The sequence below is a fragment of the Brassica rapa genome, chromosome A06 (genome assembly GCF_000309985.2).
Source record: "Brassica rapa cultivar Chiifu-401-42 chromosome A06, CAAS_Brap_v3.01, whole genome shotgun sequence".
Taxonomy (NCBI): Eukaryota; Viridiplantae; Streptophyta; class Magnoliopsida; order Brassicales; family Brassicaceae; genus Brassica; species Brassica rapa.
This window is the reverse complement of record NC_024800.2, coordinates 16,190,319-16,210,622: the sequence shown is the minus strand read 5'-3', so window position 1 is coordinate 16,210,622 and position 20,304 is coordinate 16,190,319. Positions and strand designations below refer to the sequence as shown.

General features: G+C 40.2%; 4 protein-coding genes across 4 annotated transcripts; all 4 read left to right on the top strand.

Moving 5' to 3' along the window:
- Nucleotides 1–2,382: 2,382 nt before the first annotated feature.
- On the top strand, nucleotides 2,383–5,562 carry LOC117126252. Its single transcript, XM_033274044.1, has 2 exons — nucleotides 2,383–5,223; nucleotides 5,317–5,562. The coding sequence occupies exons 1-2, from the start codon at nucleotides 3,111–3,113 to the stop codon at nucleotides 5,442–5,444; spliced, it is 2,241 nt and encodes a 746-aa protein (XP_033129935.1). The 5' UTR covers nucleotides 2,383–3,110; the 3' UTR covers nucleotides 5,445–5,562.
- Nucleotides 5,449–7,385, top strand: LOC103873703. Its single transcript, XM_033273497.1, has 5 exons — nucleotides 5,449–5,666; nucleotides 5,765–5,944; nucleotides 6,028–6,127; nucleotides 6,215–6,605; nucleotides 6,686–7,385. Exons 1-5 carry the CDS (start codon nucleotides 5,449–5,451, stop codon nucleotides 7,009–7,011), a joined length of 1,215 nt encoding a protein of 404 aa, XP_033129388.1. The 3' UTR covers nucleotides 7,012–7,385.
- Nucleotides 7,386–8,127: 742 nt separating this feature from the next.
- On the top strand, nucleotides 8,128–10,911 carry LOC103873704. Its single transcript, XM_033274055.1, has 5 exons — nucleotides 8,128–9,173; nucleotides 9,438–9,567; nucleotides 9,702–9,989; nucleotides 10,061–10,288; nucleotides 10,383–10,911. The coding sequence occupies exons 1-5, from the start codon at nucleotides 8,659–8,661 to the stop codon at nucleotides 10,791–10,793; spliced, it is 1,572 nt and encodes a 523-aa protein (XP_033129946.1). The 5' UTR covers nucleotides 8,128–8,658; the 3' UTR covers nucleotides 10,794–10,911.
- Nucleotides 10,912–17,634: 6,723 nt separating this feature from the next.
- LOC103873705 lies at nucleotides 17,635–19,908 on the top strand. The gene is made up of 4 exons (XM_009152097.1): nucleotides 17,635–17,791; nucleotides 18,228–18,642; nucleotides 18,756–19,413; nucleotides 19,486–19,908. The coding sequence occupies exons 1-4, from the start codon at nucleotides 17,635–17,637 to the stop codon at nucleotides 19,906–19,908; spliced, it is 1,653 nt and encodes a 550-aa protein (XP_009150345.1).
- Nucleotides 19,909–20,304: the final 396 nt, after the last annotated feature.

The window sequence follows — 20,304 nt, the reverse complement described above, 5'->3', positions numbered from 1 at the left end:
GACCAACGCTTACGCAAACGCCGTAGTTTTCAACAAAATCGAAAACTTAGTCGCGACCTTCCGCCACAGGAAGAGCACTAAAACAAGCTCGCGATTTCTCCCTGTAAACAAGAAGGGAAACGATAAATCTTATCAAAACCCCGTAAAGAAATCTCGATGCGTAAGGGTTTTACCAAAACACGTTTTCCGAAAACATTTCGGAAAGATAAAACTTGTTCTCCCAAAAAAAACCGCTGATAAACCCCTACGTTAATCGCGGAAAAACACGCACACGCTGCTCGGTCGCTACGTAGTGACCGAGCACGCACACGGCTCGGTCGCTACGTAGCGACCGAGCACACACGCTGCTCGGTCGCTACGTAGCGACCGAGCATACACGCTGCTCGGTCGCTACGTAGCGACCGAGCACGCACACTGCTCGGTCGCTACGTAGCGACCGAGCACGCACACGCTGCTCGGTCGCTACGTAGCAACCGAGCACACACGCTGCTCGGTCGCTACGTAGCGACCGAGCACACACGCTGCTCGGTCGCTACGTAGCGACCGAGCACGCACACGGCTCGGTCGCAACGTAGCGACCGAGCACACACGCTGCTCGGTCGCTACATAGCGACCGAGCACACACGCTGCTCGGTCGCTACGTAGCGACCGAGCACGCACACTGCTCGGTCGCTACGTAGTGACCGAGCTCAAGCCAACTCTCCACTCGCTACGTAGCGACCTGTAAGGCCTCAGAAAGGTCGTCCTTTGGGTTCTCTTTTGAATCCTCGTCGAAACACTTTTCGTTTCGTCTCAATCGGAGTTTCCGTTGAGATTTTATGACGAAAACAAGTAGGACTCTTCTCGGCTTGCTTCCACTCGCTACGTAGCGACCTTTCAGACTGTCAGTCGCTACGTAGCGACCTGTAAGGCCTCAGAAAGGTCCTCCTTTGGGTTCTCTTTTGAATTCTCGTCGAAACGCTTTTTGTTTCGTCTCAATCAGAGTTTCCGTTGAGATTTTACGACGAAAACAAGTAGGACTCTTCTCGGCTTGCTTCCACTCGCTACGTAGCGACCTGTCAGACTGTCAGTCGCTACGTAGCAACCTGTAAGGCCTCAGAAAGGTCCTCCTTTGGGTTGTCTTTTAAATCCTCATTGAAACGCTTTTCGTTTCGTCTCAATCGGAGTTTCCGTTGAGATTTTACGACGAAACAAGTAGGACGCTTCTCGGCTTGCTTCCATTCGTTACGTAGCGACCTCTCAGACTGTCAGTCGCTACGTAGCGACCTGTAATTCCTCAAAGGGTTCCTCCTTTGCGTTCTCCTTTGAATCCTCTTCGAAACGCTTTTCGTTTCGTCTCAATCGGAGTTTCCGTTGAGATTTTACGACGAAAACAAGTGGGACTCGTCTCGGCTCCCTTCCACTCGCTATAGCGACCGAGATGACATCCTCACTCGCTATAGCGACCTGTCAGGCCTCAAAGGGGTCCTCCTTTGCGTTCTCCTTTGAATTCTCCTCGAAACGCTTTTCGTTTCGTCTCAATCGGAGTTTCCGTTGAGATTTTACGACAAAAACAAGTAAACCTCATCTTAAACTCCTTGACTTGTTTATGCTCACCCTACCTCCATCCTCGATTGAAGTTACCATTGAGACTTTACGATATAAAAAAAAAAGAAAAAACCGCAAAGACCTATTTTCTCGCATGGATTCAGATTAATCGTATAAAACGGCAATGGTTAACTTAACACCTTAGCCGCCTTAACTATACGATTACGTTGAACCATTTTACAAAAATCGACGTCTTATCTAAGGAGAAGATAACAGTCAAGTTCGGAAGATAAATGTCAAGTTTCAAAGGATAAACACCAATACCGGAAATGGCGAACATACACGAGAATAGGAAACGGAAATGAGCACGCAAAACTGAGAAGGGACAAAACTGCATCTTCGAGAGAACTAAGGTATTTCCGACTTGAAATTTTTGAAATCAGACTTGGAATTTTCGTAGGAAATTACTTTGAGGCTGCCATAGAACTTTAGGAAACGTAAAACCTAGGCGGATAGTCTAGCGAACTAAGTTTTAAGCGATTTTTCCTGTCTCGATATATTGTTCCATAATTGTTCATCCAGATCTTGCAAACCGATCTAAACTCTCCGAAAGTCGAGAAACGATCGCCACGCATATCAAGCTCGCTTCCTAAAGAGAGAAAAAGTTAGAGACATGAACGTCGTCTTAAAACCGATTCGTTTCTGGCAATTTTCTCGGAACCGACATATCCCAAGTCGTCAACGTGGAAACAACCAAATCACAGTCCAAGCGTCGTCTATAAATCATCCCGAATTATCGATCATTCCAAACATCAGAAGAGGAAACGTACACAACCCTTCAAAGTATCGGTTCAACCGTTTTCTTTCGTAAAAAAAAGGGGGGGAGTAGGTACGTATACTATGCTCGTATACTCCCAAACTTCAAAAAACTTCTGCAAATCGTCAAGAATAGGCAAACGACAATCTTAATATTCGTCTAAACGCTAGCAACATATCCAGACGATCATGAACATACACTACAAGAAAACCTGTGATTGGCGACTGCACTTTGCGACTAATAGCGTAGTCGCCAAATTTAACAACTATCTTCCGACTTTTTGGCGACTGCTTTGCAACTGCGCATATTCAGTCGTTATTTAGTCGCTTATTAGGGACCATGAGAATTCGTCGCAAGACAGTCGTAAAATAACGACTAATTAGCGACTGTTATGGGGTCGGTAACCGTTCGTTGCAGATCAGTCGTAACATCTGCGACTATTTGACGACTAATACATGTGGTCATAACGCAGTCGCTAATCAGTCTTAAATTCTGCGACTATTTTGCGACTGATATATGTGGTCATAACTCAGTTGCGAATCAGTCGCTAAAAACCGGTACAACACGTGATTTACATTTTTTTTGCAAGTGTACCTAATTTTTGTCAGGCAGTCGGTAATTGGTCGCGGATTGGTCGGACATTTTCTATATATATACATGCTTTAGCCCATTTTCTTCTCCTCACTCGTAGAAAATCACTACAAGAAAAAAAAATCAAAAATTCTAGGAAAACTAAAGTTAGAAAACGAAAGTTTTATGTTGTACAATGTCTGGAAATTACAATTATTCAAATTTTCGTGAGTGGATGTACAAGAGGATCGATGAAGATACGGGGAAATTGTCAGAAGAGTTCATAGCGGGGGTGGATCAATTTATGACATTTGCGAGCAGTCAGCCTCTAGCACAGAGCAATAGCGGTAAGTTTTTCTGCCCATGTAGTGTTTGTCGGAACGATAAATTTCTTCCGGGACCAAAAATTTGGAAACATATATATAATAGAGGATTTATGCCAGACTATTATGTATGGTATAAGCATGGAGAAGAAATTGATATGGAATTAGGAACAAGTTATGTTGACCCGACACATTTAAGTGGTAGTGAAAAAGTAAGTAATGAAGATAATAATTATGTTGATATGGTGAATGATGCATTTCGGGATAATGTGAGTTTTGATAACTATCAACAAGATGATAGTTATCAAAATGTAGTAGACCCACAACACAACCATTCGAAGAAGTTCTACGATTTGTTAGAAGGAGCACAAAATTGTTTGTATGATGGTTGTCGTGAAGGGCAGTCGCAGTTATCCTTAGCTGCTCGGGTCTTGCAAAACAAGGCAGATTATAATCTGAGTGAAAAGTGTGTAGATTCAGTATGTCAAATGTTGACAGACTATTTACCAGAAGGAAACACGGCAACCGAATCACACTACGAGACCGAAAAGTTGATGCGGAATTTAGGGCTCCCATATTATACAATTGATGTTTGTGTTAACAATTGTATGATCTTCTGGAAAGAAGATGAAAGATGGGAAAAGTGTCAATTTTGTGGTGCGGACAGAAGGAAGCCTAAGGACAAAAGACGTAGAACCAAGGTACCATATAGTCGTATGTGGTATCTACCTATAGCTGATAGGCTGAAGAGAATGTATCAGAGCAAGAAGACAGCAGCGGCAATGAGATGGCATGCTGAGCACCAATCAAAAGAGGGAGAAATGTGTCATCCATCTGATGCGGCAGAATGGAAACATTTTCAAGAGATGCATCCCCAGTTTGCCGAAGAACCTCGCAACGTTTATCTTGGATTATGTACAGATGGATTCAATCCATTTGGGATGTCTCGTAATCATTCGTTGTGGCCTGTGATCTTAACTCCATATAATCTACCCCCTGATATGTGCATGAATACAGAGTATTTGTTTCTTACAATTCTGAATTCTGGGCCAAATCATCCACGAGCTAGTCTTGATATCTTCCTCAAACCTTTGATTGCGGAGTTAAAAGAATTGTGGTCAACTGGAGTCGAAGCATATGATGTGTCTTTAAATCAAAATTTTAATCTAAAAGCCGTGTTACTGTGGACGATAAGCGACTTTCCGGCGTATGGCATGCTATCAGGATGGACGACCCATGGTAAATTGTCTTGTCCAATTTGCATGGAAGATACAAAGGCTTTTTATCTGACTAATGGAAGGAAGACGTGTTGGTTTGATTGTCACCGAAGATTTCTTCCTCCTAATCATCCACTGAGAAAGAATAGAAAGGATTTCTTGAAGGGGAAAAACGCGGTAAATGAAGATCCACCTGATTCTTTAACTGGTGAACAAGTTTATTCAGAACGATTAAAGGGTGTCAATCCTCCAAAAACGTCTGTTTGCGGTGGAAACGGTCATGAAAAGAAGAAGTCTGGTTATGGGAAGTACCATAACTGGCACAAGGAAAGCATATTTTGGGAGTTGCCATACTGGAGGGACCTAATTCTCCGACATAATCTTGATGTGATGCATATAGAGAAGAATTTTTTTGACAACATCATGAATACTCTTATGAATGTTAAGGGTAAATCGAAAGACACAATCAATTCAAGATTGGATATGGAAATATTTTGTGATCGGCCACACTTACATCTTGATGGTTCTGGTCAAGCTCCATTTCCTCCCTACACACTAAACGAAGACGAAAGGAGAAGTTTATTGGAATGCGTGAAACATGCGGTTAAATTCCCAGATGGATATGCTTCAAACTTAGCTAATTGTGTTGATATAGAAAACAACAAATTTTCTGGCATGAAGAGTCATGACTGCCATGTTTTTATGGAGCGGCTACTTCCATTTATCTTTTCAGAACTCCTTGACCAGAATGTTCATCTTGCGTTATCAGGTACTTAAGTATAGTTTTATATATTACGAAATGATACAGCTTTATATATAATTATAGTATGTATTACTAAGAAATGTATTTTGAATATTGTAGCTGTTGGAGGATTTTTCCGTGACCTTTGCTCGAGAACTTTGCAGAAAAATCATGTCCAAATTCTTAAAAAAAAACATTGTTATGATCATCTGCAATTTGGAGAAGATCTTTCCACCATCATTTTTTGACGTCATGCAACACCTGCCTATACATCTCCCATACGAAGCTGAACTAGGAGGACCTGTGCAATATAGGTGGATGTATGTTTTTGAAAGGAATTTCAAAAAATTGAAAGCAAAAGCCAAGAACAAAAGATTTGCGGCCGGCTCGATTGTCGAATCATATATCAACGAGGAGATAGCTTACTTCTCAGAACACTACTTTTCTGATCATATACAAACCAAATCAAGGTAAACACTATCATTATTCCTCATATTTAATTTTAATGTGTTTAAAAATGTTTTTTTGTTATATATAATATTTATTATTTTCATAATCCTTTGTGCAGGTTCACAAGATTTGATGAAGGTGAAGTCCCCGTATATCATGTCCCTGGAGTACCTGATATATTTACGCACGTAGGACGTCCAAGTGGAGAAATACAAGAAATATGGCTTTCCGAGAAAGACTATAGATGCGCACATGCATATGTTTTACGCAATTGTGATTATTTTCAGCCACTTGAGAGGTATAATTTGATAATATTATCATCTTCCATATTGATTTATCCAACTATAGTTGCTCATATTAATTTGTGTTTGGCTAATATAGGATGTTTGAAGATTTTCTTAATGCAAAATATCCAGACCTCTCCGAAAAAGACCTCTCTGTGAAGAGAGCTGACGAATATCATATATGGGTGAAAGATTATGTACGTTTGACTAACATACCATTATATAACTAAATGTTTATAATTATATATATATTATAATTATATATATATGTATATATGTTGCAGGTTAGCTATTGGAGCAACACACATAATTTTCCTGTGTGGGTTAAAGATATTTCGAATGGACCCCTGACTAGGGCCAGAACATGGCCCATGTACTTCACAAAAGGCTATTTGTTCCATACGCAGAAGCATGGCGAGGGAAGAAAGACATGTAACTATGGTGTGAGTGTTAAAGGAGAAAGTTACACAAATGCATCCGATGAAGCCAATTACTACGGGATATTGACTGATATCATACAAATTCAGTATGAGGGATCGGTCAATTTGAAAATCACACTTTTTAAGTGTAAGTGGTATGATCCGGTAATTGGTAGAGGCACTCGACGGAGAAATGGAGGCATCGTCGACGTTCTTTCATCGCGGAAATACTATAAATACGAACCATTTATTCTAGGTACGTATTTTATATTGTAATTAAATTTTTATAATTTGATAGTTAATTTAATTATATTCTTATTATTTGATATTGCACAGCGTCTCAAGCAGATCAAGTTTGTTATATACCGTATCCGTACGTTAAGAAACCAAAGCAGTCGTGGCTCAATGTTTTAAAAGTGAATCCAAGGAGAATCATTTCAGGAGAATATGAAGATAAAGAACCGACACTGTTGCAACAAGAAAATGATGATGCTGTTTTAATGACTACAATTGAAGAACTTGCAGTCGACCATTTGGTTCATGCTCGGGTACAACCTATAAATCTTGATATTGATGTGGAAGATGATGAACCAGAGGATGAATTCCAGTGTAATGTATCATCGTCTTCTTCTGATGATGGAGATGGAGAAGAACCCTATTAAAATGTAGTATGATTTTATAAACTTTGTTTTAATGTGTGTTTGTAATATAATTTTGTAAACTTTGTTTTAAACTTTTGTTTAGTGTGTACTGTGATATAATTGTGTAAACTTTGTTTTAATGTGTATTGTAATATAATTTTGTGAGCTTTGTTTTAGTGTGTTGTAATATCCCCTATATATTAAAAGAGAAGCATCACAACATATTTTTGTAGCCACATGTCATCACCACAATCATTCTTAGAATCCTTAGAAAAATATGTTGGTCCATATAAATGTATAATAAACTTTTTATTAAACTAACCATAAACTAATCATAAATGTTCTTCATTGTTTCCTTAAATAAAAATCACGGAATTACCTACTGTGGCTAAAGTATATATGACAATTAATGATTTTGAATAATAAAAGATTTGATAAAAATTACTATATTCTCTATCATTTTAAAAAATTTAACTAATTAAAATAAATTAAACAATCATGTTAACTATATAATAAAAATTTAGATTTTTTCGTATATGCTATATTTTGAATTTTTAAAAACGAATATAAATGACTAAAGTTGTTAAAAATCTCACATTGAAACTTTTGTGATCCATGGTCTAAACTTTATGTTATAACAAGATACAAATGATTATGAAATTACAGAAGTAGGAAGTCTCATTTAATAAATATTATATATATGTATATTAATATTCTTAAAAATAAATTATATACCATATAAAATATAAAATACATAAGTATTTTAATTTCGAATTTGCTTTGAATTTTTTTGATAAACATTTTGAACAATTATTGACAACTTAATATTTAGATTTTAAACTTTGCATTGTATATTGTTAAAATTATAAATTACTAAAACTATTAAACATCCCATAATTTTTTTATTGTTATCATTTATTTAAAAAATTTGTTATAGAGAAATACAAACGATCAAAATAATATGAGTATAAAATATTTTTTAGCAGATGTCAATATTAAAAATGTACTTTATATCTATGTTAATATCATGTAAACTTAATTTTATAACATATAAAATAGAAAAAGTATTTGTCTCGATTAATAAAATTTATTTAAGTATTTGTACCTATTTAATTACATACGTAATAGTTACTAAATTTTTTATTATTCAATATATATTTATTATTTCATAATATATAAAAAATATATAATAATTCAAAATAATTTATATATAATATTCATCCCGTCCAAGAAGGGGGTCTTAATCTAGTATTTTGTAAATTTTGTTTTAATGTGTATTGAAATATAATTTTGTAAACTGTGTTTTAAACTATATTATAAAAGTACATTATGATTTCATTTTGTTTCATTATAAGAAAATCCCTAACCCCCAACACACTAAACCTTCGTAACCCATCCCTAACCCCTAAAGTCCACAAAATTTGCTAATTTAATTTCCCTCCTATCAACTAAATAATTCCCCCCTTTAGTCCCAATAATTTCCCTCCCATAAATTTCATTCCCCGCTTAAGCCCAATTAACTCTACAAACCCAAAGACCAAAGTTAATAAAATCACTCTTTCTCTACTCTAGCGACACAACTCTCTCTCGAAAATCCCCAAACACTTAGAACCCTAATCGAAACTCTCTGTCGTAATCTCTAATCGCTCTCTCTCGAAACTGAAGACGATGGCCGGAACATCAACGAAGAAGGTTCGGAAACCCTCAAAACGGTCTAAACCATCTCCTCTACCGTCGCAGTATGAGTTCACTCCAAGGACAACAGAGCCTCCACCTCGTGGCAACCGCAGAGCTGGACCAACGGTGAGTGACTACCCACCTCTGAGACAGCTGTTCGAGGAGTCTACGCCGAGGACCCAACCTCGAGCTGCTTCAACGCCTCTTTCTCAACTAGCTCCACCACCACAACCTCGAGGGTCTCAAACCTCAGCCAATGTTCGACCTCGACAACCTACGGTCTCTATTAGGCGACAATCTCCTATGAGTTCTGAAGCTCAAAACTCACAGAATACTGAAGCTCCAAAAGGTCCAGATGAGGATGAACCAGTCCCCAACTCACCATTTCCAGTAGAACCGAATCTGTCTGAAGACCAGACGAGGCTTCTCAACGCCCTTCTCTCCCAGCCCGGCCGAGAGCGCTACACCATGAGCCTTTCTCCCACCTTCGAGCCTGGAACCATGTGGTTAGTTACTTATCTATCTGAATATTTTAAGCTTATGAGATTGTGTCTGTGATTGATAATTGTTTCTGTGAAATACTCAAGGGACATATCCAGTTTGCTTATGATATTGTTTCTGTCATTGGTAATTGTATTTTGCTAATTTTGTTTGGAGAGTTCGAAATTGTTTAGCTTTGAGATGTTAGAATATTGTGAGTTTTCTATGATTGATAATTGTTTTTATACGATATGACTCTCGGCCTTATACTAATGTTTCTGTGTTTCTAGGTTTGGTCGGGACAAAGGTAAACTGACTCGGAGGATCACTAAAGTCTTTACAAACAAGTTTGATGGTCCCTTCTACAGTTGGACTTGCGTCGATCAGGACAAAAAAGAAAAATTCTTTGTTGAATTTGCAGTTAAGTATTTTTTTCTTAATTGCTATTGTATGGGATTGCAACTGTTTTTAAGTTGCAGTTTAGTATTTTCTTCTAAACTACTAAACTGTTGATTTATTTGATTACTAACATCAGCCTTGTCTTATTTTTGTAGAAAACTCACACTTGGAATCCCATATATACTGGTGTGGTTCAAGAGAAGTTCGGGCAGGTATGTCAGCGACGTATGAAGGACATGGTTAGCAAGCGTAGGAAGTCTCGAGTTCGACCATCCTGGATTTTGAATGATCTGTGGAAAGAAATGACAGCTTACTGGGACACTGCTAAAGCCCAACAAAAAAGCGAGACAACATCAGCTGCTCGGTTGTCTGACCGAAATGGTCTTGGTCCTCACAAGCACAATGCTGGCCAGAAGTCTTACCTCCAAATCGAACAAGAAATGGTAAATTTTTTTCCTGTCTCCAAGTTGAAATTTTTCTGGCTCATTAACCTTTATTTTATTTACCATTTCAGGTTGAAGAATTGGGCAGACCAGTGACTATTGGTGAAGTTTTCATCAAGGCACACACCAAAAAAAATGGCAGCTTTGTAGATAAGAAAGCAAAGCTAGTTGCAGAGGCCTATGAGAAGAACAAGCAAGCCAAGCTGGCTGACCTTCAAGCTGAAAACTCAGAGAGTTCAGATGGTACTTCACACCCTCCACAACTCTCTCTAGACCAGGATAATGAGCTCTTCCTTCTGGTAAATTGCTTTTCTATCCCTTTTTTTTAAGGATATTTTTTACTACATATTGTTTGATTTGATTGATATCTTTCTACTTCCTTTGCTTTTGTAGTCCACTGTCACAGACAAAAGAGGAAGACACTATGGAATAGGAAGCCTAGAAAGTACTATTGTCAACGGAAAGCGCAAGCGTTGTGAATCCTCTTCTTCGTACGTAGACCTCGAAAAACAGCTCAGCGATGCTCACCGGAAGATTGAGAAGCAGGCGGCTTACACTGCCAAGCAAGCAAAAAAGCTCAAAAGTTTTTCCTTGGTGAAGAAGTATCTGGCTGCAACTGATCCAAATTTTTTGGCCTTCATGGCTGCTAATCAAGGTGAAGATGATGATGAAGGTGAAGAAGGTGAAGGTGATGGTGAAGGTGAAGGTGAAAGTGAAAGTGAAAGTGAAGGTGAAGGTGAAGGTGAAGGTGAAGAAGGTGAAGATGAAGGGGAAGGTGAAAGTGAAGATGAAGATGAATTTTAGGTTCCCTACTCTTGTACTACTATAATATTTTGTATGCTAATGCTTAACTCCTTAGAGTGCCTTTTGCAACATTATGTTATGAATTCTCTGTTTTATATTAAAATTTTCGTTTTTATTATTGTCATTGTTTTACTGCAAATGAACAAATTAATTAAAAAAAAAAAAAAAATCAAAAAAATCTGATTTGTGATTTTTGAATCTTGGAGTCGCTAATAAGTCACAAAATTTAGTCGCAATGTAGTCGCTAGATAACCACATATTACACATCTAAATCAACAACTCAGTCGCTATATAGTCACTAATGTTGTACATAATCAGTCGTTGGGTAGTCGCTAATTTTGCGACTATCTACCGACTCCCCTCTAACGACTAATAAGCGACTACAATTTCCCGTCTACATAACGACTGATAAACAGTCATAGTTTGGTCTTTGGATAGTAGTAGTTCAGTCGGTATTTTTTGCGACTTAATTGCGTCTATTTTACGACTACAATATACAGTGACAAAATAGTCGTAATTCAGTCGCAAAATTGCGACTTATTAACGACTCCTCGTATTAGCGACACAGCAATTTGCGACCACGTTGATCAGTCGCAAATCAGTCGTTATGTTACGTTTTGCGACTGAATAACTACTGATATTGCAGTCGGTAAATAAATGTTTTCTTGTAGTGATAATCTCAAAAACTATACATCATTTCTTGTCGCAATCATGCGTACAAAAAACTCGTACCAATATCAAACTGAAACTCGACGATTAGCCAAAGTATTGAAGCCTTTTCCGGCTTCAATAAGCCAGTTTTGTTTTAAAATTTTACGAGAAATCTTCAATCACCAAAGCATTTCTTTCAGTTTCCGTTGTACCAAGTAAGTCACGGAAAAGCATCGAAAACATTTGCGACGAAGAAGACTCGAGAATAGATGTAGCATCATGCACATTAAAAGGAACACTTTCCTCCCGATGGTTAGCTAGATCCACCTCTGGATGACCAATTCGTTCAAGAAACGAATGTGTCATGAGAATCCTCTCGAAAAACCTATGAAAAACGTTCTGCGACTAGATCGTATTGAAATAAACTTCGGTAACACTCCATGAGTAACTCCAAGCAACTTTCACCTAAGATCAAAATCACGGCGGGAACGTTTCTCGTAAAACCCGCAGAAACAATGCTACTTTGACATATGTATACATATCACTGATTTACGACCTTCGTAAAATCGTTTATATGATATGATAAATTATCGTATAGCCCATAGTCGGAAATCATATGATAAATTCTTCGTAACGAAACTAAGTCCTAACAACCAAACGGTTAACGGAAAATCTAAACTTTTCGAAAATTGACCAAGTTCAATACGCTCCACAATTCACTTTAAGCCCGCAACGTTTTAACCATAATACGCGGCATGTAAGGAAAAAATCGTAACAAAGCTTCTAGAACTATACGAAACATCCTAAAAAATGCACGAAATACATCTCGGAAGGCCAACACTTCACAAAGCATTATGAAGGAAAACGCTTGTTCCCATGGACAAATTTACACGACACCTCAGTCATAATTCCTCGATCGCAAATAAAGCTATTAGCATTCGAGCAGGAACAACAATTTTTGGCTGCGAACATTCATAGTCAAACCAGAACGTTTCTCAAACACAGGGCTAATACTAAACCCTCGCAACATCGCGAAATATCTTCAAAGCCCGCGAACATTTCAAGCACGAAACGTGGCATACGAAAGAATAACAAATCTTCAGCATCGCGAGACGTCGCGGACTCCTGAAGATTAGTTCTTCGACGAAATTTCCTTCCTCGATAAATACACCTTCATGGAAGACTAGACAGTCATACGCACTAACATCTTCTCAAAACATATTCTTCGCGAAGACTCAAAATAGTAATTTTTACCATTAAGTTTGTTGCTGATCACAACAAACTCTTAAACGTCCTAAACAGACTTAGCCATCTCGTAGAAGATGACTCTCTTACATCCGACACAAGGATAATAGCGCTATAAAAGAAATCCGAAATTTTGGTCTAGCACTTCCGGTTTCCGGAGAGATGCTCGATTCGTATCAAACAAGTCGTATAAGCCGAGAACCTATCGCGGACTTTAAATCGATACGAATCAGGAAGAAATCGCAACAGGAAAAACGATAGCCGGCCAGTCACCGCACAATCCTTAAACCGAAAGTAAACCTAGGTCTTGCCCTAAACCCAGCGCACTGGTCTCTAACATCTCTAGGCATAGTATCAAACACCCTGATACGAGATCCCAAAATTTGTCTCTTTGCCAATATTCGAACGTCTTCAGAAAAATCCCGCAAGTTTACACACTGCGGAAAACTCTCGAAACAGATTATGGATATGGCAATTCACACAGAGTTAGATTACGAGACGACAACTCGTAGTCTTCCCTCTACACCCATACAAAATGCCATCGGCAGCAACACGCCTTATAACCGCTACATAAAAACTAGACCATAAAGGTCCTACTGGAAAACTAGTCATAAGAACCTTAACTCCAAGACGAACTACTAAAGGCTTGATCCCTTCAACAAGGGTACGTAGGCAGCCGTCATAAGGCGCAGCCCCAATCTTATCGTGTTTTCTATTTTTAGGAGAGCGAGAAGATCACTTACCACAGACCTTTTCAACCATTAATTCCGCCTAACTTGCCAAGCCACTCGCTAGAACCTCACGCTAGAAGCTCATGGTTCTAACGAGCTGGGGGGCTAACTGTTGGGGTCAAAATCTGTCACGACGGAATCAATGTCTGAAAGTCCGTAAAAATCAGTATAAACGTTTTTACGAAAAGTAATCTTCGTAAAGATATCTTTACGAAGAGCCTTGCAGTAAAATATCGTCCAAATATCAATCGAACCACTAAATACTGATTGTCCGAAGGCAACGGACATGTATCCAAATCGGCCGCGGACAAACTCGAGTATGGAAATCAGACCGCGGACAAGCCAAGTTCGATCGATACGCGGCGACCAAGCATGCACATAGCGACCGAGCGTCCGTCTCGCTCGGTCGCTACGTAGCGACCGAGCGTCTGTCCCTCTCGGTCGCTACGTAGCGACCGAGCGTCCGTCCCGCTCGGTCGCTACGTAGCGACCGAGCGTCCGTCCTGCTCGGTCGCTACGTAGCGATCGGGCTTGAGCCAAAGTTCGGTCGCTGCGTAGCGACCGAGCTCTTCCGAACATCGGTATGACACCAGTCCATGCATTCTCGTCAAACCTTCAAATGCTATCTCCCGAAGACCGTAGCGAGCTCAGTCTATGTTTTCCGCTATTCTAAATCATCGATCAAACTTCGCGGATTAGAAACCGTGGAAAGTTCTTTCTTTGTCGAAGGAAATCGTAGTAAACTCTTCGAGTCGGAAGACGGCCCAAAGGGACCTAAAACACGACTCGAGGCCCATCCTGCGATTTCTTAACCAAAGGCCCGTAAACCACAGCCCGGTTTACGCTTGGTCCACAAGGAAGGATAAATGTCAAGTTTCCGCGGATAAATACGGAAGTTTTGAAGATAATTGTGAAAATCGGGAAAAATGAAATATCTCCATTTTTACGCTATGACGGCTTAAGGGCAGAAGAGTAAAAGCGTAAACCGACCTTGGAGCTAGTATATAAGGAGTCCTAGGCGAGGAGCATGGGGGAGAGCTTTTTAGACTCGGAATTCTTTGCACTTAGAAACTTTAGGCTTATTCTCGACAAGTTCGGTTTCTATGACTGGCACTCGATTACTAGATGAACTCACCCAGGCAGTTTGATCTCTTGTCCAGCTCTATCAATTGAACTACGTTCGGCTTGATCCTCGAAAGGGGTACGTAGGCAGCCTTTAACAAGGTTCAGTCCGAAATCAATCAAAATCCTTTTCTTTATCTATTTCGTCTTTCGTTATCGAGCTGCGACTCAACTAGGTTTGAGCTTTTAGGCCGCTAGAACTAAGTAACTTGCTGACAGCCTTTGCGGCCAAAGCTTTCACGATCTCTTGTAATGATCGCAACGCTCTTACGCGGACTAGAAATAAGATCAGCTGTTTTTCCCTAAACTCGTTTGTTATCTTTTCATAATTTCCGCATATATTTGGTCACTTGTCGTTGGCTCCCGCAGAGATCCGGGACCTCTGGGAAATTAGGGTTTTCCTAGTTTCCTTATTTAAACGGAAATCGACAGTGCGAATTTCGGTTCCCACAATGATAGCATGAATGTCTCCATATGTGACGTTGGCACAGTCTTGATACCAGGCTTGCTCAATGACTTGATTGAAGTCAGGCAGTAGTCTCCATCTCATGTCATATCTGAAGAGGCTGACCTTCTTCCACTTCGTACCTTTAGTGTTAAGAAGCAAAGGTCTGTGATCAGATCCTTTCCAAGGCAAAAGGGTCACAGTAGCTGTCGGATACATTTCAAGCCAATCACTATTATCTACTGCTCTATCGATTCTAGACATAATCGAGTACTTTGACCTTTTGCCAATCCAAGTAAAATTTCCACCAATGGTTTTAATATCATGAAAACCAAGGGCAGAAAGCATTCTATTAAAAGGAGATAAAGAAGTAACTGACCTAGTAAAGCCACCCTGCTTCTCATATCTTGTCTTTATATCGTTGAAGTCACCTAACATCAGCCGTGGTTTATTCTCCAGATAGCCTGCATTTTCAGAAGATATAATATTGTGCCATTGGCGATTGCGATACTTTACAACTGGGTTTCCATAGATATAAGACAACCAAAAAGTATTGGTGCCTTCTTGTACACACATGTCAGAATTATCCAGAGAGGGGTTACCCAAAAAACTAAGCCCAATCCCATCACTCCAAAAGAAAGCCGCACCTCCGCTACTACCTTTAGCCGGGATTACAAAAAAATTCTTATAACCTAAATCACTAGCTAAATCTTGTACCAAATATCTACATTCTTAATTTCTACGAGAAGCATTACTTCTGGATTATAGGACTTTTTGATGTCCTTTAAGTGGGGAATTGTCAAGGGGCTTGTCAAACCTTGGAAATTCCAGTGTAAGATCCTCATGGCGCCTGTGATGGTTTGAGGCGAACCATCAAACCATAATCAGGATGTTCAGTCTCTTGTCTTTTCGCTGATGATGAAGTATGTTGAGGGTGAGGATCATCTGGAGTCTTCCTCTTTGTGCCTTGCTCAGGTGGGGTAGGTAATATCTCCATATGTTAAGGTGGGAGTTGCTCCAAGTGGCTTTGCTGCACTTCCTGGAAACTTGTTCCTCTAGGCGTAGGCAACACTTCTTGCACAAGGGTAACCGTACCTACAGTCCGCTCCTGTTCTTCTGTATTGTTGAGCTGATCTGTCTGGACGCTACCATCATGACTCTGGTTCAGGTTGATGTACTCACTTACAGCAGTACCAGATGACTGACTCGCCTCCCTTGAGTAATATACTCCTCAATTGCCGCACTTCTTTGTTGAGCAGTTACATAAGGGTTAGAGCCAATGTCCATTAGCTCATATTGTCTTTGTTGCAGTTGAGGAGAAACATCACAAGCTTCATATCCATGCTTTAGACTTCCACAGAGCATACATAACTTTTGAATGCCCAAGTAGCGAAATTCGAGTTCAACTGGTGGCTGATCCTTCAGAAGTTCCACTGTTCTTGCAAGAGTAATAACATCATCTTCATCAAAAAGGATTTTAACCCAGATTTCAGCATCCTTTGTAGTAGAGGGTTCTATGATAGAGACTTCATCAACATGTCCCAGTTTTGATCCAATACTTTCCACCATTCCATGGCGACGATACATATCGAGAAGATTATAGATTCTTACTTTGAAAGGGATCTCCCTCAAGAAGCTCGGGTAATTTCTATTTGACCAACGGTCCAGAGCCACGATCCACCCACGGTAGGTGTAAGGTTGCTTTTCTAATACGTTGTGGAGATGATGCTCCTTTTGAAAGTAGAAGTTAACGGTTCCATCATCATTGATTTGGCTCTCTACCTTCCCGACAAGTTGCCAAATCCTCGGCAGAGCTACATTTATTCCCACTGGGTTGTTATGGAAAGGATTAAGACCTTTAGCTACCAGACAGAGGCGATGGTCTTTTGCGAACTTCTTTTGAGCATCCTCATGAACGATCCAGTTCTCTTTCTCTGCTCCAAGCTTGATCCTGGAGAGCTTTCCATATGATTTTTGTAGGATCTGCTTGCTGGTAGTTGTCCTGATTGGGATCAGGAGATTGATTTTCAGACTGCATGTCGAAAGCTTGAATTTTGGTACAGGATTCGTGATCGATCGAAAATCTCCTAGAGAGTCTAGCAATCGCCTTGCGAAGCGGTAGAGAGAGAAAAGTCAATTGTAATTGTTAGTTTGTCTAATTTTTTCTAAGTGTCGGCTCCGAACAAAATTTTTAGTTCCCTCTAATGAAAAATTTGGTTCCAAAACTAAATTTTTGTGATGATGAGGCAGAGTGTTTTGGTTGGTCAGTCTTTGGGATCTCGTCAACATCATGACAACCTTGCTGACAAGCTAATGCTGCTTTTAGCTCCGTCGGTTCCACCCGGTTTTGAACCTCTTCCAACAGTTGTTGCCCCGGAGGACTTTGAGCAAATGAAGATATACATGAACTGTGCTGATCCAGAGGAGAGAAGGATCAGAGAAGCTCGTAAGAAACAAACTTTGAACGAGATTTCTAACGACCCCATAGCACAAAGATCATGCTTACGTTTGGAAGTAGCCCCAAGGCTTTCAACTGAGATGAGCAGAGAGAGGGGGGAGAGTTTTTGATTTTAGCAGAGTGCAAGAGAACATATCAACTGATGCTGCTGAATCATTTTCTCGGGATACGCCCAAAAGGAAATGCAACATGATTTCTGCTTTGGAAGAAAGACCTCTGGTGGAAGCTGTCAAAGGTTCTAAGAACCTGTGTTTGGAAGTTGAAGCACAAGCCTTGATTATGCCGGAGATTGGAGGCTTTGTGATGGGAAGTGGGGTTCACGTTTTGGGAGAGAGATATAACAGAAGTAAGAGCTCACAGAGAAGTAAATCTTCCTGGACTCGGAGGAATCAGAATGGAAAATGAACGTCGCAGCAAGATCAGAATGAATTGAGTAGACACAAAGAGGAAGGTGCGGGGAAACATAAGGCAAATGAGGATGGAGAAGTGTCGTCAAAATTGTTGAAACAGAATGAAGGTTTGATGGTTCACCAGAAACCATCCAATCTTCAATGACGACGCTCAGTTGGAACTGTCGGAGATTGAGGAGCAACCTGATAGTTCGACGCCTGGAGGAGATGTGTCGTGAACATCTTCCGGATTTTCTGTTTCTCCTAGTGATCACATTCTAAAACTTCACAGTTCGTTGGGTTATGACCATTATCATCTGGTGGACCCAGTGGGACTGAGTGGGGGATTAGCTCTTTTCTGGAAAAGTGAATATGTGGTAAGGATTTTATCAGCCTCTGCAAGGTTAAATGATGCGGAAGTAAAGAATGGAGACGTAGTGTTCTTCATGTCCTTTGTTTATGGGGAGCCTGTCCGCCAACGACGAGCTGCTTTTTGGGAGGTTTTAAAGAATATTGGGTTGCAGAGAAATGGTGGCTGGTTTCTTGTTGGGGATTTCAACGAAATTATGAACAACTCTGAAAAAGTTGGAGGGCCAGTACGACAAGAGAGCTCTTTCTTTGACTTCAGAGCCTTGGCACATGATTGTAGACTGAAAGAGGTGCCTAGCTTTGGGAATCGGCTTTCATGGGGAGGTGTTAGAGAAGTCATGACGAATGGGATAAAGGAGAAGCTTTGGCTCCAATGTCGGTTGGATAGAGCTTTCGGAAACGCGAAATTGTTTACGTTATTTCCACAGTCCCAGTCCATGTATTTAGAGAAAACGGGTTCAGATCATAGACCACTTTTCATAAATGTGACGAATCTGGGACAGCGGAGAACAGGATGCTTTATGTTTGATAAGCGTTGGTGCAAGAAACCAGAAGTGGCGGAGATCATCAGAAAGGGCTGGTCTACGGAATTTCTTTCAGGTCGTGGTTCTGTTCGGACCGTATTGCGGCCTGTCGACAGGAACTCTCAAAGTGGAAAAGGTCGGCTCATGTCAACTTTAACGTGAACATTAAGAAGCTAAGGAGAGACCTTGAGCTGGAAGAGAGTAAGCATAGACCTGATCTTGATAGATTGCCAGTGCTACATGTGGAGCTCGAAAAAGCCTTTGAAGAAGAAGAAGCATTTTGGAAGCAAAAATGCAAGAACTCTTGGCTCCAATTAGGGGACAAAAACACAAAAGTTTTTCATGGTTGTGTGGAAACACGCAAGATGAAGAACAAAGTGCATTCCCTTATAGATGATGCATGCGTAGAGAATTTCTCTGATGAGAAAATGGGAGAGATGGCAGTTGCATATTTTCAGAACCTTTTCCAATCCAATGGCCCTGCTGATACTTTGGAGCTACTGGCAGGTATGGAACCAAGGGTCACAGAACGTATGAACAGAGGCCTGATTAGACATATCTCTGATTCTGAGATTAAGAAGGCTGTTAAAGCTATCAAGAGTGATAGTTCCCCTGGGGTTGATGATATGACAGACCAGTTCTTTCAGAAGTTTTGGCACATTGTTGGTCCACAAGTGACTGAAGAAGTACATAGGTTCTTTGATTCCGGTCAACTCCCCTCAGACTGGAATTATACATAATTGTGCCTCCTTCCCAAGGTCCAGAACCCAAATCAGATGAAGGATCTCATGCCGATTAGTCTCTGCACAGTGGTCTATAAAATTATCTCCAAAGTGTTGTGCGACCATCTTAAAGTTATCTTGCCTCATGTTGTCTCCCCTACGCAAGGAGCTTTCATTGTTGGACGTCTGATCTCTGATAACTTACTGATTGCACACGAGATGGTACATGGACTAAGAACTAATCAAGCATGTAAATCTGACTTCATTGCCATCAAGACCGACATGTCAAAGGCGTACGGCAGAGTTGAGTGGGATTTCTTAGAGGCTTTATTCATCAAAATGGGTTTTCATCATCAATGGATCTCCTGGATCATGTCTTGTGTGCGATCAGTCTCTTATTCCATGCTGTTGAACGGTCAGTCATATGGTCACATAATCCCTCAGCGTGGCATCAGATAGGAAGATCCTCTCTCTACATTCTTATTTATTCTTTGTGCGAAGGCATTGGTTCATACAATGACGCAAGCTGAGCAGCTTGGTATGATCTCAGGCATGAAACTCACTCCAAAATGCCCGGCTATTCAGCATCTACTGTTCGCAGATGATAGTTTCTTCATGTTTCGAGCTTCTCTTGGAGAATGTTCAGAGCTTCTACGTCGCCTTAAGCTTTATGGGGATGCATCTGGTCAGGTCATCAACTTTCAAAAGTCTGCAATTACTTTCGGGACAGGGATTGATCCGGTTATGAAAAGATTACTTGTGGAATTTTTGGGCATAGATAATGAAGGTGGTGAAGGAAAATACTTAGGGCTACCTGAATGTTTCAGTGGTTCCAAACATAAGTTATTGGCTTTT